Source organism: Cricetulus griseus, chromosome 4 (assembly GCF_003668045.3).
Source record: "Cricetulus griseus strain 17A/GY chromosome 4, alternate assembly CriGri-PICRH-1.0, whole genome shotgun sequence".
Taxonomy (NCBI): domain Eukaryota; kingdom Metazoa; phylum Chordata; class Mammalia; order Rodentia; family Cricetidae; genus Cricetulus; species Cricetulus griseus.
Genome location: NC_048597.1, coordinates 52,203,539 through 52,218,767, shown reverse-complemented (window position 1 = coordinate 52,218,767; position 15,229 = coordinate 52,203,539). Strand labels below are relative to the sequence as shown.

At 41.4% G+C, this 15,229-nt stretch overlaps 1 protein-coding gene across 1 annotated transcript; it reads right to left on the bottom strand.

The window, feature by feature from the left end:
• Positions 1–497: 497 nt before the first annotated feature.
• Positions 498–9,171, bottom strand: LOC103161082 (butyrophilin subfamily 2 member A2). Its single transcript, XM_035444121.1, has 3 exons — positions 9,064–9,171; positions 2,470–2,998; positions 498–862 (listed from the first exon to the last, which is right to left on the bottom strand). Exons 1-3 carry the CDS (start codon positions 9,169–9,171, stop codon positions 498–500), a joined length of 1,002 nt encoding a protein of 333 aa, XP_035300012.1.
• Between the last annotated feature and the right edge of the window lie 6,058 nt (positions 9,172–15,229).

Sequence of the window (15,229 nt, the reverse complement as noted above, 5' to 3'; positions counted from 1 at the left end):
GCCAAGTGGATTCCTGGGGCTCGCTGCCCAGTCGTTGTAGCTGAATTGGTGAGCTCCAGATTCAGTGAGAAAACCTACCTCAAAAAATAAAGTGGAAAAGCAATTGAGAAAGAATACTAACACCAGCCTCTGACCTCCAAACTTGCACACATATGCATATGCACCCCAAACACACATGTGCCCACATAGACACACATATACACACACAACACATATGTAAAGTTTCAGTCACATGGTAAGTGGCCCATGAATGGCAGCTATGACTACTCAGCCTGTCACATCAGGAAGCTTGAGTATCTAGCAGAGGAACAGAAGCCTCTCTGGGAGGAACAGCTACCTCTGTCTGGATAAGAGCTGTCATTCCCCAAAGCATAGTCTTCTTTTCAAACCCAGGGGACTCCACCTCAGCACCATTTCTGACCCCAAGCTACAAGCTCCTGTTCCTGATGCCTTTCTAAGCCCCCAAAGTGCTCAGAAGTGCTCGCTACATTTGGCATTCAGTAAATATTAATGAGTGGTAGCTTCTGTGTGGGAACGTATAGCCTATTCTCACGCTTCCCCTCGGAGTTGCACTTACTAGGGTACCGCCGGATAGATCTGATGGGCCGGTTGTTTTCATTTGTCTCTGTAATATGGCAGACATATTTTTCATTTAACTTGACTGGATATTTGAGGACAGAGTAGACTCTGTACAAGCCATTCATCTGCTCCTCCAGGACTTCCACTGTACTGTGGTTGCTAATGTCCCTTTCTCCCCGGTCTAACCAGGTCACGTTGGGAGTGAGGTACCAGCCCTTCGATGTGCAGGTAACCACATCTTCATCATCAATCTTGTCAAATTTCACCTGGGGCATTTCAGAATCTGGTTGGAAAAAGATATAACAAAATAATTACTTCCTTTTTGTTTGTTTGTTTTAGTCGCAGGAGGCTCAAGCCTTCGGTGTTTATACTAACCCAGAGAGACACCACGTGTTCCTGGGTTTACTGTAGCTAAAATTTTGACCCAGTATAATGAGAGAAAAAGAGGATATGTTGCCATCTAGGCCCCTACTGCTGCTGTCTTTATTGGGGGGGGTCTTTCCTTCTTGGTGTGGATTTACTCCAGATTCTCCACTGACCTCAGATGCCCCAATTGAGAATTACGGAAGAGTCTATGACAACACCACTCTGAACAAACAAATGTTCATCTGATCTCGGAGGCTAAGCAGGGTCGGGACTACTTAGTACTTAGATGGGGAAATCACAGAAGGTAAGTAATAAAGCTGGGAGGTGGTACTTGCCTGTAATTTCCACCACTCAGAAGGCTGGGCCAAGAGGATTTCTGTGAGTTCAAGTCCAGGCTAACCTACATAGAAAGATCCTGCAGTGGTGGTGCATGCCTTTAATTCCAGGACTTGGAAGGTAGAGGCAGGCAGATGTCTGTGAGTTCAAGGCTAGCCTGGTCTACAAAGCAAGTTCCAGGACAGCCAGGAATGTTACACAGAGAAACCCTGTCTCAGGAAATAAACAAAACAAAACAAAACAAAAAACAAAACAAAAAAATCCCATCTCAAACAACAACACACAGAGAGAGAGAAACAATCCTCACCATCTTCCAATCTCTTTCAACTCTTACCCTGGAGGAGGCTGTCTTGCAGGACTCACAGCCCCATGGGCTCTCTGTCAGAAAGGACATGGTTTTCCAAGCAATACTGGAGGATAAGGGCTCAACACTGGGAGAATATGGATTTAACCCAATCAATGTTTTTCAAACTACTTTTTAGATTTTTAAACTTCTTATTCTATGTGTGTGTGTGTGTGTGTGTGTGTGTGTGTGTGTGTGTTACCTACACATATGTCTATGTACCATGTACATGCCCTGTACTCATGGAGGCCAGAAGACTGGTTGTATCCCCTGGAACTGGAGTTACAGATGATTGTGAGCTGCCATGTAGGTGCTGGGAATCGAACCAGTGCTTTAGCGAAGGGGCCATCTCTCCAGCTCTGAACCCAATGTTTTACAGTGAGAAGAATAAAGCCTAGAGAAGCTAATGGATTGCCCAATGTCATCCAGATTTAGAACTCCAGTCTCCTGATTTCCAGGTCAGCACCATTCACACTAAACTGTGCCTGACCTTAGGGTTTTCCTATGGGACTGTTGTTGCATCAGGTGTGTGTATGTGTGTGTGTGTGTGTGTGTGTGTGTGTGTGTGTGTGTGTGTGTGTGTGTAGGGGCAGTTACAATGTATAAAATTTTTTATTCAACAAGTGCAACTTTGGCTGCCCTTCAGTTCATTCATATTAATGAGTGAGTGACGTGTACTGGTATAGACAGTGGAACAGTTTTAGTTAAAGTAAATTGATATCCCTACTCTTACGATAGGAATAAAGTAATCAGAGTTAGAAAAATGAGACCACCAAGAGAGAAAATGTAGAGCTTATGAACAGAGGCCACACTTGAAACCAAGTTCATCCACCAAGTCCCTTTACCTTCCACTATCAGCTTGACCTTATTCTCGCCTCGGCCATTGGGGGAGACAGCTGAGCACTTGTATACAGCTTCATCCATGAAATCCACATTCCGAAGCAGAAGGGACAGAATGCCTTCAGAAATCTCGTTCTGATCCACAGAGACCCTTCCCTCATATAAGGCATTCTGATCTTCAAGTTGCTCTGCGTTATCGTAGAACTGGTAGACCACCTTTGTGTACACTTGAAAGAAATCATAGTACTTGAAAAAGCGGTAAAATTCGCGGTCTTCCACTTCATATTCCTCTATTATGTCTTCCCTTTCCCAGTAAAACTCGAGGTTTTCTGTGCTGTCTATAAAGGAGAACTCGCAGTCAAGGGTCACATCAGTGAACGGGTGCGCCCGTACCTCTTCTGCTGACACTGGATGGTCAAGAAGAAATGAAATTAGTAAAGGCCGATGGCCACGGCATTGGGTAAGGGACAGCAGCAGACAAGACAGAGAAGGATTTATTGGAGGGGACGGGTCAGTTATAGAATCACTAGAAGGCTAAAGAAGTGAGCCCAAATATGTGAAGGGAAGATGTGGCTGGTCATGTGTGTTCTGCCTGCCCCAGCGTTCCGCTAGACTCAGAATGACACAGCAAAGTGGGTCTGTCAGAAGGACCTGTCAGGGAGCTGTGTTGCTGAAGGTGTTGGCTCCAAACTCAAGCTGTGCTTGCCAGATTGACACTGGCAAAAGAAACCTGCCACATGCACTGTGCACCGTAACCCTTCTATCCCTCAGTCAGCTGCCAGCTCAGCCCTTATGTAAACATCTCTGACTGACCGAGCAGGCATCACTCCCAGAACCTTAACGTCAAAACATTCTTGAAAATGTTCTTTATTCTCCACTTTGTGAATCCAGGAAGGCATATTGGAATGTCAGGAAGATGGTTTATACATGAAAATCTTTCAGTAAACTAACCTATTCTACCTGCCACAAATACCTCCCAGCCTGGGCAGAGTTCTCACTAGGGGCCTGATGGCTGTGGTCCTGGACTATATAGATCTCATGGATTCTTGGCATGGTGTAGACCCCTGGCATGTGATAGCTGAAATTTGACAGGTCACCTGACTGAATGTTTTCAAACTACCTCCCCCAGAACCCACCCAGAGGTTGCCATCAGCAACAGGCAAAGACTATAACAGTGGGACTCTCTCTCTCTCTCTCTCTCTCTCTCTCTCTCTCTCTCTCTCTCTCTCTGTGTGTGTGTGTGTGTGTGTGTGTGTGTCTGTCTGTCTGTCTGTCTGTCTGTCTGTCTGTCTGTCTGTCTCCAAGGAAATGCCAGGCAGCAAAAAGGAGGAAGAATTGGTAAGTGGAGCTCAGTGAGGGTGCTGCTTGATATAAAAACTATGACGAAATAGAAGAAAAGTAGGTTTAAGCCTAACAGCAAATCTGGGTATCACGTTAAGTGGGCAAGGAAGCTTCTAAGCCATCAGCAAAGTGCAGGCAGACAGACAGACATCCAGCAGAGGACAGACACAATCTGCCCAACTCAGCATGCAGGGATCTGATGGCTGCTGACAGGGCTGTGAAATATTTGGTAAAATATTACTATAGGTGTCTATGGGGCATTTTGTGTTAGGTTGACAGACTTAAGTAACTCAGTTACCCTTCTATTCTATCTGAATCCTGAACAGAGCAAGACCAGCTGACTATCCTACCAGCAGTAAGAACGCCTGCTAAAATGCATGGGCAATCTCTTTCATGCCCTCATACCTGAAGTGAGACATGGGCTCCTCTTGGATCTCAGGTCTTTGGACTCAGATCAGAATCATACCTCTGGCTTTCTTGAGACCCACCGTGTGTGTGTGTGTGTGTGTGTGTGTGTGTGTGTGTGTGTGTGTGTGTGTGTGTGTGTGTGTACCTGACTCTATCGGCTTATCACCTTACATTTATTTTGTGTTTACAATATGCTAAGCATATTGTAAGACCTTTCATTTCTGGATTTAACCTTCATGTGCAGACTACATTGAAGCAGATACTATCTAATACCAGGAGGGGTGCTGTTCGGGGACACACAGTTCACTTTGTGAGTGGTAGTAGACTCTGCTGAGTCTCGGGACTCTGGTTCCAAAGCTCCCCATCTAAAATGTGCTCTTTCAGCTAATAGTCTTTATTTTTTAGAGTTGAGCAGCAAATCAACTATGGAGGAAACGGATGAAAGAATACAAAGGAAGGCAAGATAGAAGGGGCAGCGTAGGAAGAAACAGCTTATGTAACATTTGGAAGGATAGATTTGCATGTTTTTAAAAAGCAGTTTCAAAGTCCTGGTCTGAAAAATTACAAATCCAAGCTCTAGTGCTAAGTAACCCCTTACTAATCATGTGGCTTCAGGCGACTTCATCTCTCTGAGTTTATTTCTGTATATATAATGAGGACACCACCTGCTCCAGGTGATTGTGAAACACCTTGGGATTTTAGACAGTCATCTGCCAGAGGGACACAAGGAAGAGACCAGCTGTGTGTAGCTGTACTCATTCCGATCTCTGTCATCAGAATGTGTAGTTTACTCTTTGATGGATCATTGGTTTTATCATCCAGGGTTCAGCCCCAGAGCTCTTGCTACAGTTGTACCTTTTATGGCCTTGGAAGGAAAGGCTTCACACTCTAGAATCTAAGAGCAACGCAGTCAGCTAAGGCTGGATGTCACCAGTCTCTGACTGTTGTGTCTGCACAAGTCCCCACTCCTATCTAAATATGCCCTTCATCTTTTTCAAACTGTTGTTTCTAGGCTGTTGTCTTTCGCCCCCCCAGGTCTAAAAGACCAAGACAAGAGAAGCACCAAAAAGCTAAAATTGTACAAAAATTCTTTGAAAATAATACAAAAATATGGTGGATGTCTAACACATTGCTATAGCGCCTGGTACATCATACCACATTGATAATATTGTTATGCAATTGTTACTAGAGAGGTGCTAAGAGATGTACCTTCCTCATTCGCATCCACATTCTTTTTAATGTTTTTGTAGCACTTTTAGTATGAGTGACTGTTAACTCACTTTGCCTTTTACCTACACACACACACACACACACACACACACACACACACACACACACACACACGTTAATCGTCAAGTGAAAAGAGCCAAGAAATATCACCAGTGGACCAAGACTTGCACTAACTTCTGAGTTATCTCTGGGGACTAGGGATACCCTCAAACTGCTGTTACCCATGGGAGATGAGAATTGCTGTGGGTTCCTGTGATATGGCATGTCCCTGAGGACTGTAATGTGTTTGTTTGGTCACTGTGTGGAGTAGTTATATTGTAGGGCTTGTACGCACAGTATCTTCTTAGAAACCTTCCATTATATGCTTCAGGTTAACTCAATTACATTAATAATTTCAAGATCTGCACCTGACAAATCACCAACATTGTTACAGACTTAAGCACAAAAAGTTAAATTATGACCATCCAGATTATTTTAGGACAGGGCTGATTTCAAACATTCTGACACTATAAAATTTGGTACTTTCACAGTCACTTAAAGGTGGGGGTTCTGGGTGTCTTTTCTGTTCTGGTGGTAAGTTTGCAATCACCATGGAGATGAAGTTAGACATGTGGTTATGGCTTCAAATGGACACATCTAATATGGAGGGAGGGGTTTCTTGTTAGAACAGACAGAATTAATGTTACAAAATGTATGATATATTCTCCCACACATTTTACCACATTTTGTAAAGCAAATTAGTATTTGCTTTTCACGTTTAGCAAATAACAAGACTGAGATTTGAAGAGATTCAATCATTTGCTTGACTGGTTGTTTTGCTGGTTGGTTGGTTTTGCTTTGTATCTCTACATCATTGGCCTCACTATCTCCAAAATGGTTTCCAAAATACAGAGTTTTTGAAAAAAAAAAAAAAAGACTCACCTGTATGGTGAAGAAGCAGAAGTAGGTTGACCCACATCAAAAAGAAAGCCATTCTGTGAAGAACAAAAAGGCAGAAGTTTGCTTCAGCTAAGAGATAATCTGGGCCGCATAGCCACAGCGTGTATGTGTGGGGTCTTCTTCAGTACTACAGCTACCCTCCAGACCTGGCAGAGGTGCCCTCGGCTGACAGAGGCTCTATAACCTGTTCTCCGTGTGCCAATGTCATCTGAATGACAACATGCTGCCACTTTAAGAAGTTCTCACACAGAAGTATATAGGTATGCAAATAAAGGCACAATACTCAAACAGAATCCAACCGCCCACTTGGCCTCATTTCTTTTTCTATCTTGTCTTGTTTGTTTGTTGCTTTGTATTGTTTTGTTTTGGTGACAAGGTTTCTCTGTGTAGCCCTGGATGTCTTGGGACTTGCTCTGTAGACCAGGCTGACCTAAAACTCAAGAGATCCACCTGCCTCTGCTTCTGGAGTGCTGGGATTAAAGGTGTGTGCCAATACTTCCTGGGCTATTTCTCCACACTTTTTTAAGTTCTACTAATACATCCCAATTTCATGGAACCACCCCACCGCACCACACCACACCCCCATCATTGCCTGTATCGTTCCTGACATCGTTGCCCCATACACACATGAACTGGTTAAGGCAGCCCTCTTGAAGCCTTCTCACCTCAAGCATAATTTTATTGCACAAATCACACTGTAGGCAGTTTTTCTCATGTCCTCTTTATCTCTGTTTCAAAGAAAGGCAAGAAAAAGATTTCCTCTCAGCATATAGTCTTGCCTCCAGAAAATCCCACCTCTATCCCAGTGCTACTTACCATACATTGTAAGTACTATGTGTCAAATATCTCTCCATGGACGATACAGCAAAATATTTTGAAACCAGACCTAAATTAATATAAATTTAAGGGGTAATGTGACCAATGACAGCCACTAGGGCTATTGTAGTTAATAGAGAAAAGAAATAAATGTCATGGAGAAAAGGTCCTAAAAATGCAATATGTGTTTTTATAATGCCATAAAATTTTGTCAACTCTGATATGAAAGCTTTTCATCATTAGGAAAAATAGAAACTCCAAGGTCTTCCTGATTCCCTTTCAACTCCAGTTACCCAGAATTTCCACCCCTCTGCCCTTTGTGTTGTTGTGTAATCCTCTTGCACATTTAATAAAGCTTGTTTTCAATGGTCCTAACAGTAACAGGGCTTAATGTAAAAGTAATTTTAGTAGTCAAGAATATTAAAGTCACCCTCAACTTATCTACTTTGTCTTATAGCTGTTCACATTCATATTTAACTACAGCTTTACTGGGCTGCTCACTTCTCAAGAACAAGACATCTATCAGAGTAGTCCATATATTTTAAATTCAGTAAGTATTCATTAATAGAATTAAAGTGAATCTGGCTTAAGATTTTTACAAAGTTTCACTGTATAAAGGAGGGAACAACAACCTCCCCCCCCCCAACTTAAAACAAAGAGATTAATGCACTAATAAAGATGAGAGTAAATTATCATAAAACAGAAAATTCCAGCTGTGTACCCAGGCCTTGCCTCTAGTGGTTATACCTTCTTGATGTCTGATTTGCAGAAAAACCACAAAGAGGTCCGTGAGGCATGGCGGTGCCCACATGAGCATGAAGGGACAAGACACAGTTGGCATAGACAGCTCAACACCTTAGTCCCTCCAGGAGTCACTTGACTGGCCACCAATTCTTCCCAAATAGAAAGTCTCTTTAGGCAAAGAGCTTACCTGTTTGCCAGCTGGTTTCTCTGATCAGTCAACTCAGAAGCAAGTGAGGCGGAGCCAGTACATCTTTGAAGGGAGAGTTACATGGCAGTCCTCAGGGAGATGGCTCAGAGAACTGCTATTACCAACCTGTTGCCACAGATGCTCAGTAAAGAACCGTGAGACGATATTTTTCAGTCATAGCTGCTAGCTGAAAAAGTCTTTCGAGGTGTTATGCTGAGAACCAAAAAGAAAACTCCAAACCTTTGCTGAGCAATTATTCTGTACTCATTTTTTTTTAAATCAAAATTTTTGAAGACTAATAAAGACTTGGGAAGACTTGGGAAATTTTGCTGAAAGAAACAAAGCATGAAACTTTACATGTACATGATATATGGTGTCAACTTTATATGCACATGATATATGCGTGCTCATGGAGGAAGAAAATAAATGTATCACAATAATAATAACAGGGATTATTTCTGGATGATGGGATTGCAACTCTAGTGTTTTCATTGTGTATTTCAGAATTAGTGACCTTTTCTATTACATTATAACAAAGACTATAAGCAGAACAATAGCAGATTTTATACACTTAACTGTGGTACAGAGAATGAGGGTCCAGAAAAGAGTGAACAAAATTTCCTCCTCTTGTTGGTAAGTATATTTTGTGTCCTACTGAAGCTTCATCCATTAACCCACAAATTCAATCATGGAAAGTTCTCTTTGTTTGTTTCTTTTGATTGTTGAGACAGGGTTCCTTTGTGTAGTTCTGGCCAACCTGGAACTAGATCTGTAGACTAGGCTGGCCTGGAACTCACAGAGATCCACCTGTTTCTGCCTCCCAAGGGCTAGGATTAAAGGTGTGCACCACCACCACCCGGCGGGAATTTCTTTATTAAGACATCTCCTTCTCTTTTCCATCCACACAGCACATAAATTATCATCTCATCCTAACTGGGTTGACTGCATCTTGACCCTCAGAATAGCCAAGGTGAACTGTGGACCAGGATGTGAGTGAGCCCATCTGTTGGTCAACAGAGTCTTTATAGCGAAGAAATAACATGATGACGAAACTGCAGGAGGCCCCAGCTGGAAGTCACACAGGATCACACTCTATGTGTTCATTATGAGATTAGCATAATGTCTTCAAGAGTCATCCGGGTACCGCATATTGGCATTTCTTTTATTTGTGTTGCTGAACAGTGTGTTCCACTGTATGGATCTACCACATTTTATCTATCCTCTATGAGTTTAGGGGTTGGGGGTTAATTTCACCCCCCTCACACACACATCGTGATGAATAATGTTGTTGCAAACATTTGTGTGTGCATGCTTGTGATGAGTTTTCCGTTCTCTTCGGAGAAATATACCTGAGAGAAGGATTGCTGAGTCAGATGGCAACTCCAGTTATAAACCTTTCAGACCATCCAGATGGGTTTCCAAAGTGACTACACCATTTTTCATTCCCACCATCAGCCTTCGAGGGTTACTATTGTTCACATATGCAGCAACACTAATCTCTATTTTATTTAGCTTTCCTAGGTGGGCATGAGTGTTTCAGGATATTTGATGGCACTGTAAAACTAAGTCTGTGTTAATAAAATCAATCTTGGATCAGGGGTGGAGCCAGCAACTAGTTGACAGGAATTAGCCATAGAGACTAGAGAGAAGCCAGGATAGAAAGCTATACAGGAAGGAGGAGGGAGGGACTTGCAGTTTGGGGGGGTCTTTCTGGTTTGGATGGCTGAAGACATACTCTCTTGCTGGGTCTCCAGCTAAAAAGGAAAGTCAGCTGTTTGCTTCTCAGTTTCTCTGGGCTAGCAGGTTTTCACCCCAACATATGGCTCTTAAGTCTTTATTGGTAAATAGGATGACAGAGACTTAGTTAAAAACTGTATTCGGAGGCTGAGGTAGAGCTGGTGCTGGTGCTGGTGGGACCAGAATCCCACCAGGCGGAGGCCTGAGCTGCATGCAGGGCACAGACTGTGGGGCCACAGGGGGTGCAGATGATAGTTAAAATATCAGTGGATTCAGGGGCAGTCTATAAGCCACAGAAAAACAGCACATGAGTAAGCTTGCTGTGACTTTTATTCATGTTTCCTAGATGACTAGCAATGTTTATCACCTTTTCATGTGCTTGAGTACTATGTACATTTTCCCCTCTAAAATTGCAGTTTTGGATGTTTCATGCTTTCTTTCTGTTCATACACAGGAAGTCCCTTAAAAGCACTGTGGTGTTTTGAGCGAGAAAAAAAATCCCCCATAATATTGAGCATCTAAATATTTGGTCTCCAACTGGTGACATTATTTGGGCAGGTTTAAAAGGTGTGGTCTTGCTGAAGGAATTATGTCACCAGGCATGGGTGCTGTTTTTATCTAAGTTGTCCTATTACCAATAAAGACTCAGGAATCAGATATTGGGGTGAAAACCTGATCAAAGAAGTGTTGGACGAGTGATCAGCTGATCTACTCTCCATACTTTCCAGATCGAAGAGAACACAAACTCTCCAAGCCTCTCTCTCCTTCCTGTGCATCTTCTCTACCTTATTCCTGGCTTCTCTATGACTAACTCTGGTCAGCTAGTCACTGGCTCCACCCCTCATTCAAGGTTAACTTTATTAGTACAGTCTTGGAGTATCCAATACCCCACAACAGGTGGGTTTTGAGGCTTTAAAAGCCAAGCACCCTTTCCAGTGAGCTCTCTTTACTTTTCCTGTTTGGAGTTCTGAGGTGTGAGCTCTCAGCTGTGGCTGCTTACCATTTGATACCTCTGTTCTGCCAACATGCACTATTAACCCTCTGAAACTGTAAGCCAAAACATTTTTTTTTCCCTATCTGTTGTCTTGGTCATGGTGTTTCAGCACAGAAACAGAAAAGTAACTAAGCCAGGCAATGATTGAATTTTTTTTAAAATTATAACTACTATAATTAAGTTCCACTGTGTTGGCACCCAGCTCCATCATTTCTTGTAACTTGGTAAATGAATTCTCCCATATCTTGATTTTATTGTATGTAAAAATGTGGATAATACTCTACTTTATAGTTTGGAGATGAGATTAAGTAAAATATTGATCACAAAGCCCGTAGGACAGTATCTGGCTCACAACAACTTACAGCAAAGTACAATGATATGCATGATATCATGAAAAAATTCATTGTTTTTGTATACTTAATAAAAATAATAATTAAAAAGTGAAAAGAATCAATTAAGACTACCTTTAATTTCACCTCAGACAGGGAGTTACTTATCTGGGTTTTTGTTTGTTTGTTTGTTTGTTTGTTGAGACAGGGCACTATGAAGACGTGGCTGACCTAGAACTCACTCTGTAGACCAGGCTGTCCCCAAACTCACAGAGACCCACCGGCCTCTGCCTCCAAAGTGCTGGGACTAAAATCATGCACCACCATTCCTGGCCCTGAGTTACTGATTTTATTTTTTAAGACTTGAACTGCAGTGATAGAAAGATGAAGGAACTTTAATCCATCCTAGGGGTAAGTAGATAAGGCAAGGTGAAAAGGACTCTGCGGTGGAAATAATACAAAACCTCGTGTGCCCATCTGAGCCTTTGACATTCATCTGATAGGCAACAATAACCCTAGACATTAACAATTTTTGCACATAGGTTTTACAACTGGCAAAAATTATTGGCACTCTCTGTGTCTCTTTCTAGTCTGTTCCCATGATTTTCCTCTGGGTTCCTTGGATTCTCCTGCAAGAGAATAAGAGCTGGATGCATACACACAGGTACACACTTCTGATTCTCTTCACTTGAGCAGGGTCCCACAAATGGCAGGTTTCCCGTAGTCTACAGATGGGCTTGTCTTGCTCAGCGACCACCAGGCCTGTGATCCTGAAGTACTGTCCCTTAACAAAAGCACAGCACCTCAAATTTTGTGTCTAACTAAGTGGCCACTCTGGTTGTGTGATTGATGCCCACAAAACCTCCAGTCTCAACCAATGTCCTGTAACTCTAATAATCACAGGATTTTTGAAATGCCACAAGATGCCTTTTGAAATCCTGTCTCCTCACTATTTGAACAATCTTATCATTCTGAATAAGAAAAAAAAAAAAGCATGCTAGACTAGTTTCAGTGAATCAGTGTGTCGTAATTTAAAGGTCACGGACTTTGGAGTCACACAGACATGATGCTAAATTTCTACTGTGCTTGTCACTATCTATGTCATACAAGGCATTTACTCTCTATTTCTCAGTTTAGGTTTCCTCCCCTTTAAAGTGGGGCCAAAAGCTCCTTTTAATAAATTACGTCAAATTTGCAAGTTGTTTGAAATGTAATTTATCTGATGTGGAAAGTCAAACTAGATGTCAAGTTCTTGATCAATGTGGGTGCTTAGTAAATTTTAGCCCTCTTTTAACTAAAAATATTTATAAATATACTGCTACTCAAAAGCTTAGGCACTGTAGGACCTGAGGATATACTCATAGATGAAGATGGTCTTCTCAGGGGCCTTTCAATCTAACCTAATAACAACAACAACAACAACAACAACAAAAAACAAAACAACAACAACAAAAACAACCAGGTAAGTCAGACACACTTGTCTAATCAGTGAAAATTATTTAAAGGAAACTACACTGGGGGCTGGATTGATGACTTAGAAATTTAGAACTTTTGCTGCTCTTCCAGAAGACCCAGGTTCAATTCCCAACACCCACATAGTAGCTCACAATTATCTGTAACTCCAGTTCCAGGACTTCTGATACCATCACACAGACATGCAGGTAAAACACCAATGGATACAAAATAAAAATGAATTTAAAAAGTTACACCTGTAAAAATGGACAGCCTACCCAAGTGGTCTGGCAAACGCCTTTAATCCCAGAATTTAGAAAGCAGAGGCAGGCAGATCTCTGTGAGTTCTAGGACAGTGAGGGCTGTTACACAGAGAAACCCTGTCTTGAAAAACCAAAAAACAAACAAACAAACAAGCCCAAACAAATAAAAATCCCCCCCAAAAAACAACAAAAAACAAAAACAGGGTAGGCTGGAGATTATCTTGTAAAAGGAAATAAATCAGATTCAGAAAGACAAATGTCCCATGTTTTATCTCATGTATGCATCTATACTTTAAAATCAATCTCTCTCCATATGTAGATAAGATACATATATAGATGTGTGTGTGTGAGTGTGAGTGTGTGTGAATGTGAGTGTGTGAATGTGTGAGAGCATGAGTGTGAATGTGTGGGTGAGTGTGTGTGTGTGTATGAGTGTGTGGATGTGTGAGTATGTGTGTGTGAATGTGTGTGAGTGTGTGGATGTGTGAGTGTGTGGATTGTGAGTGTGTGGGTGTGGGTGTGTGGGTGTGAGGGTGTGGGTGTGAGTGTGTGGATTGTGAATGTGTGGGTGTGAGTGTGTGGATTGTGAGTGTGTATGTGAATGTGAGTGAGTGTGAGTGTGTGGATGTGTGAGTGTGGGGATGTGTGTGTGTGTATGTGTGAGTGTGTGGATCTGTGAGTGTGTGTGTGAGTGTGGGGATGTGTGTGTGTAAGTGTGGGAATGTGTGTGTGTGTGTATGTGAATGTGAGTGTGTGTGAGTGTGTGTATGAGTGTGTGGATGTATGAGTGTGTGGATGTGTGAGTGTGTGTGTGTGTGTGTGTGTGTGTGTGTGTGTGTGTGTGTGTAAAAGGTACTGAGAGGAAGGGTTTGCTTTGAAAGGGAGGGGAAGGGGAAGAAGAAGACAAATGTTGCAGGCCCTCACATACATACCATGAAAGCAAAGGAGATAATTTGGAGAGGGCAAGGGAAGGTAATGATGGTGGATTGAAGGAACAAAATGCAATGATATACATGTATTAAAAAGACATGAAGAAACTCATTACTTAGTACATTTACATAAAAATTAATCATACTTGCAATAATAGGGAGTGCACAAAAATGAAAATAAAGAGTGTTTCTATATGGGAACCTATTCTAATTGAAGAGACATATTGTTTACACTGATATGTATCCTTTTCTTGTTATAGCTTTCAAAAATAATACTGTGCTCAACTTTTAGAACATAGTTTCTGTCCAATGATGTTTACATCTATCTTAAATTCAACGAGCAAATAAATAGTTCAAGTCTTTATTAAAACAGGTCATACCTCAGTTGTGCAAGCAGTGCACTTAAAATTCTGTCAGTTTGCACATTTCTTTGCTAAAGCTCCATTTTCTACCCTCTTTCCCTCTGTTTATGTAAAAAAACATTAGTTTCTGTCCTATTCAAAACTTTCTACATAGCTTCATTTTCTACTATTGAGATTATCTTTTCCCCATTACCTGATGTGCAATCTTAGCTCTTTTTCCGAATCACAATTTTTATTTTACATTGTTTTTGTTTTTTTATCAAGGATACATATTTTTAAAGCATGAAATTGCATTAAGTATTTTTGATGATGTCAGTTTGATCTGAAATAAGGTCCATTTTAACAAAGAAACTTTCAAATCATATGCCAGTAACACACTTGCAGGTTTTGTTTTTTGTTTTCCAGAAAGGGTTTCTCTATGTAGCCCTGGCTATTCTGAAACTCACTCGATAGATCAGGCAGGCCTTGAACTCAGATCTGCCTGCCTAGGCCTCTGAGGTGCTGGGATTAAAGGCGTGGCACAAATTTTATTTTTTAAGACATAGTCTCTCCTTCTTATCCTGGAAGTTCTGAAACTATGTAAACCAGATTGGCCTCACACTCACAGAGACCCTCCTGCCTCTGCCTCACTATGCCTGGCAGCTTTTTTTTTCTTTTCTTTTTTAATTCCACACACAGATTGTTAAACTGGCAGAACTATATCCTCCTATGACAACTCAATCATAAAGCTTAGCTTAGTGAAGAATCCTAAGTCTCAAGTCTCTCATCTACATGACTGGCCACACAATTTTATTTATTTTAGGAAAAAAAGCAATTTCATATCACTGGTTACACATAACCCTGTAACTTTCTTGTATTTAAGCTCAGTAAGAAACAAAACTAAGTATTTTTCTCATTCCATTAGTGACTGTAAGATTACAAAGTGTGATTTCAGAAAAGATGGAAATTGGAATAAGAATGAAAATACACAAATTGGAATTAGTAAATTAGAGCCTGATTCAAGAGTTTCCCAAATAAATTCTGGTTCTCACTTG

What these genes read in the sequence shown, in the direction of transcription:
- LOC103161082 (XM_035444121.1), bottom strand. Translation starts at nt 9,171, where the DNA reads ATGTTATTTCTTCGCTATAAAGACTCTGTTGACCAACAGATGGGCTCA. An exon ending in GTCAAGATGCAGTCAACCCA is followed by an intron (nt 2,999 to 9,063) that starts GTTAGGATGAGA and finishes TCACTTCTTTAG; the next exon opens with CCTTCTAGTGATTCTATAAC. An exon ending in GGTCAAGCTGATAGTGGAAG is followed by an intron (nt 863 to 2,469) that starts GTAAAGGGACTT and finishes TTTTCCAACCAG; the next exon opens with ATTCTGAAATGCCCCAGGTG.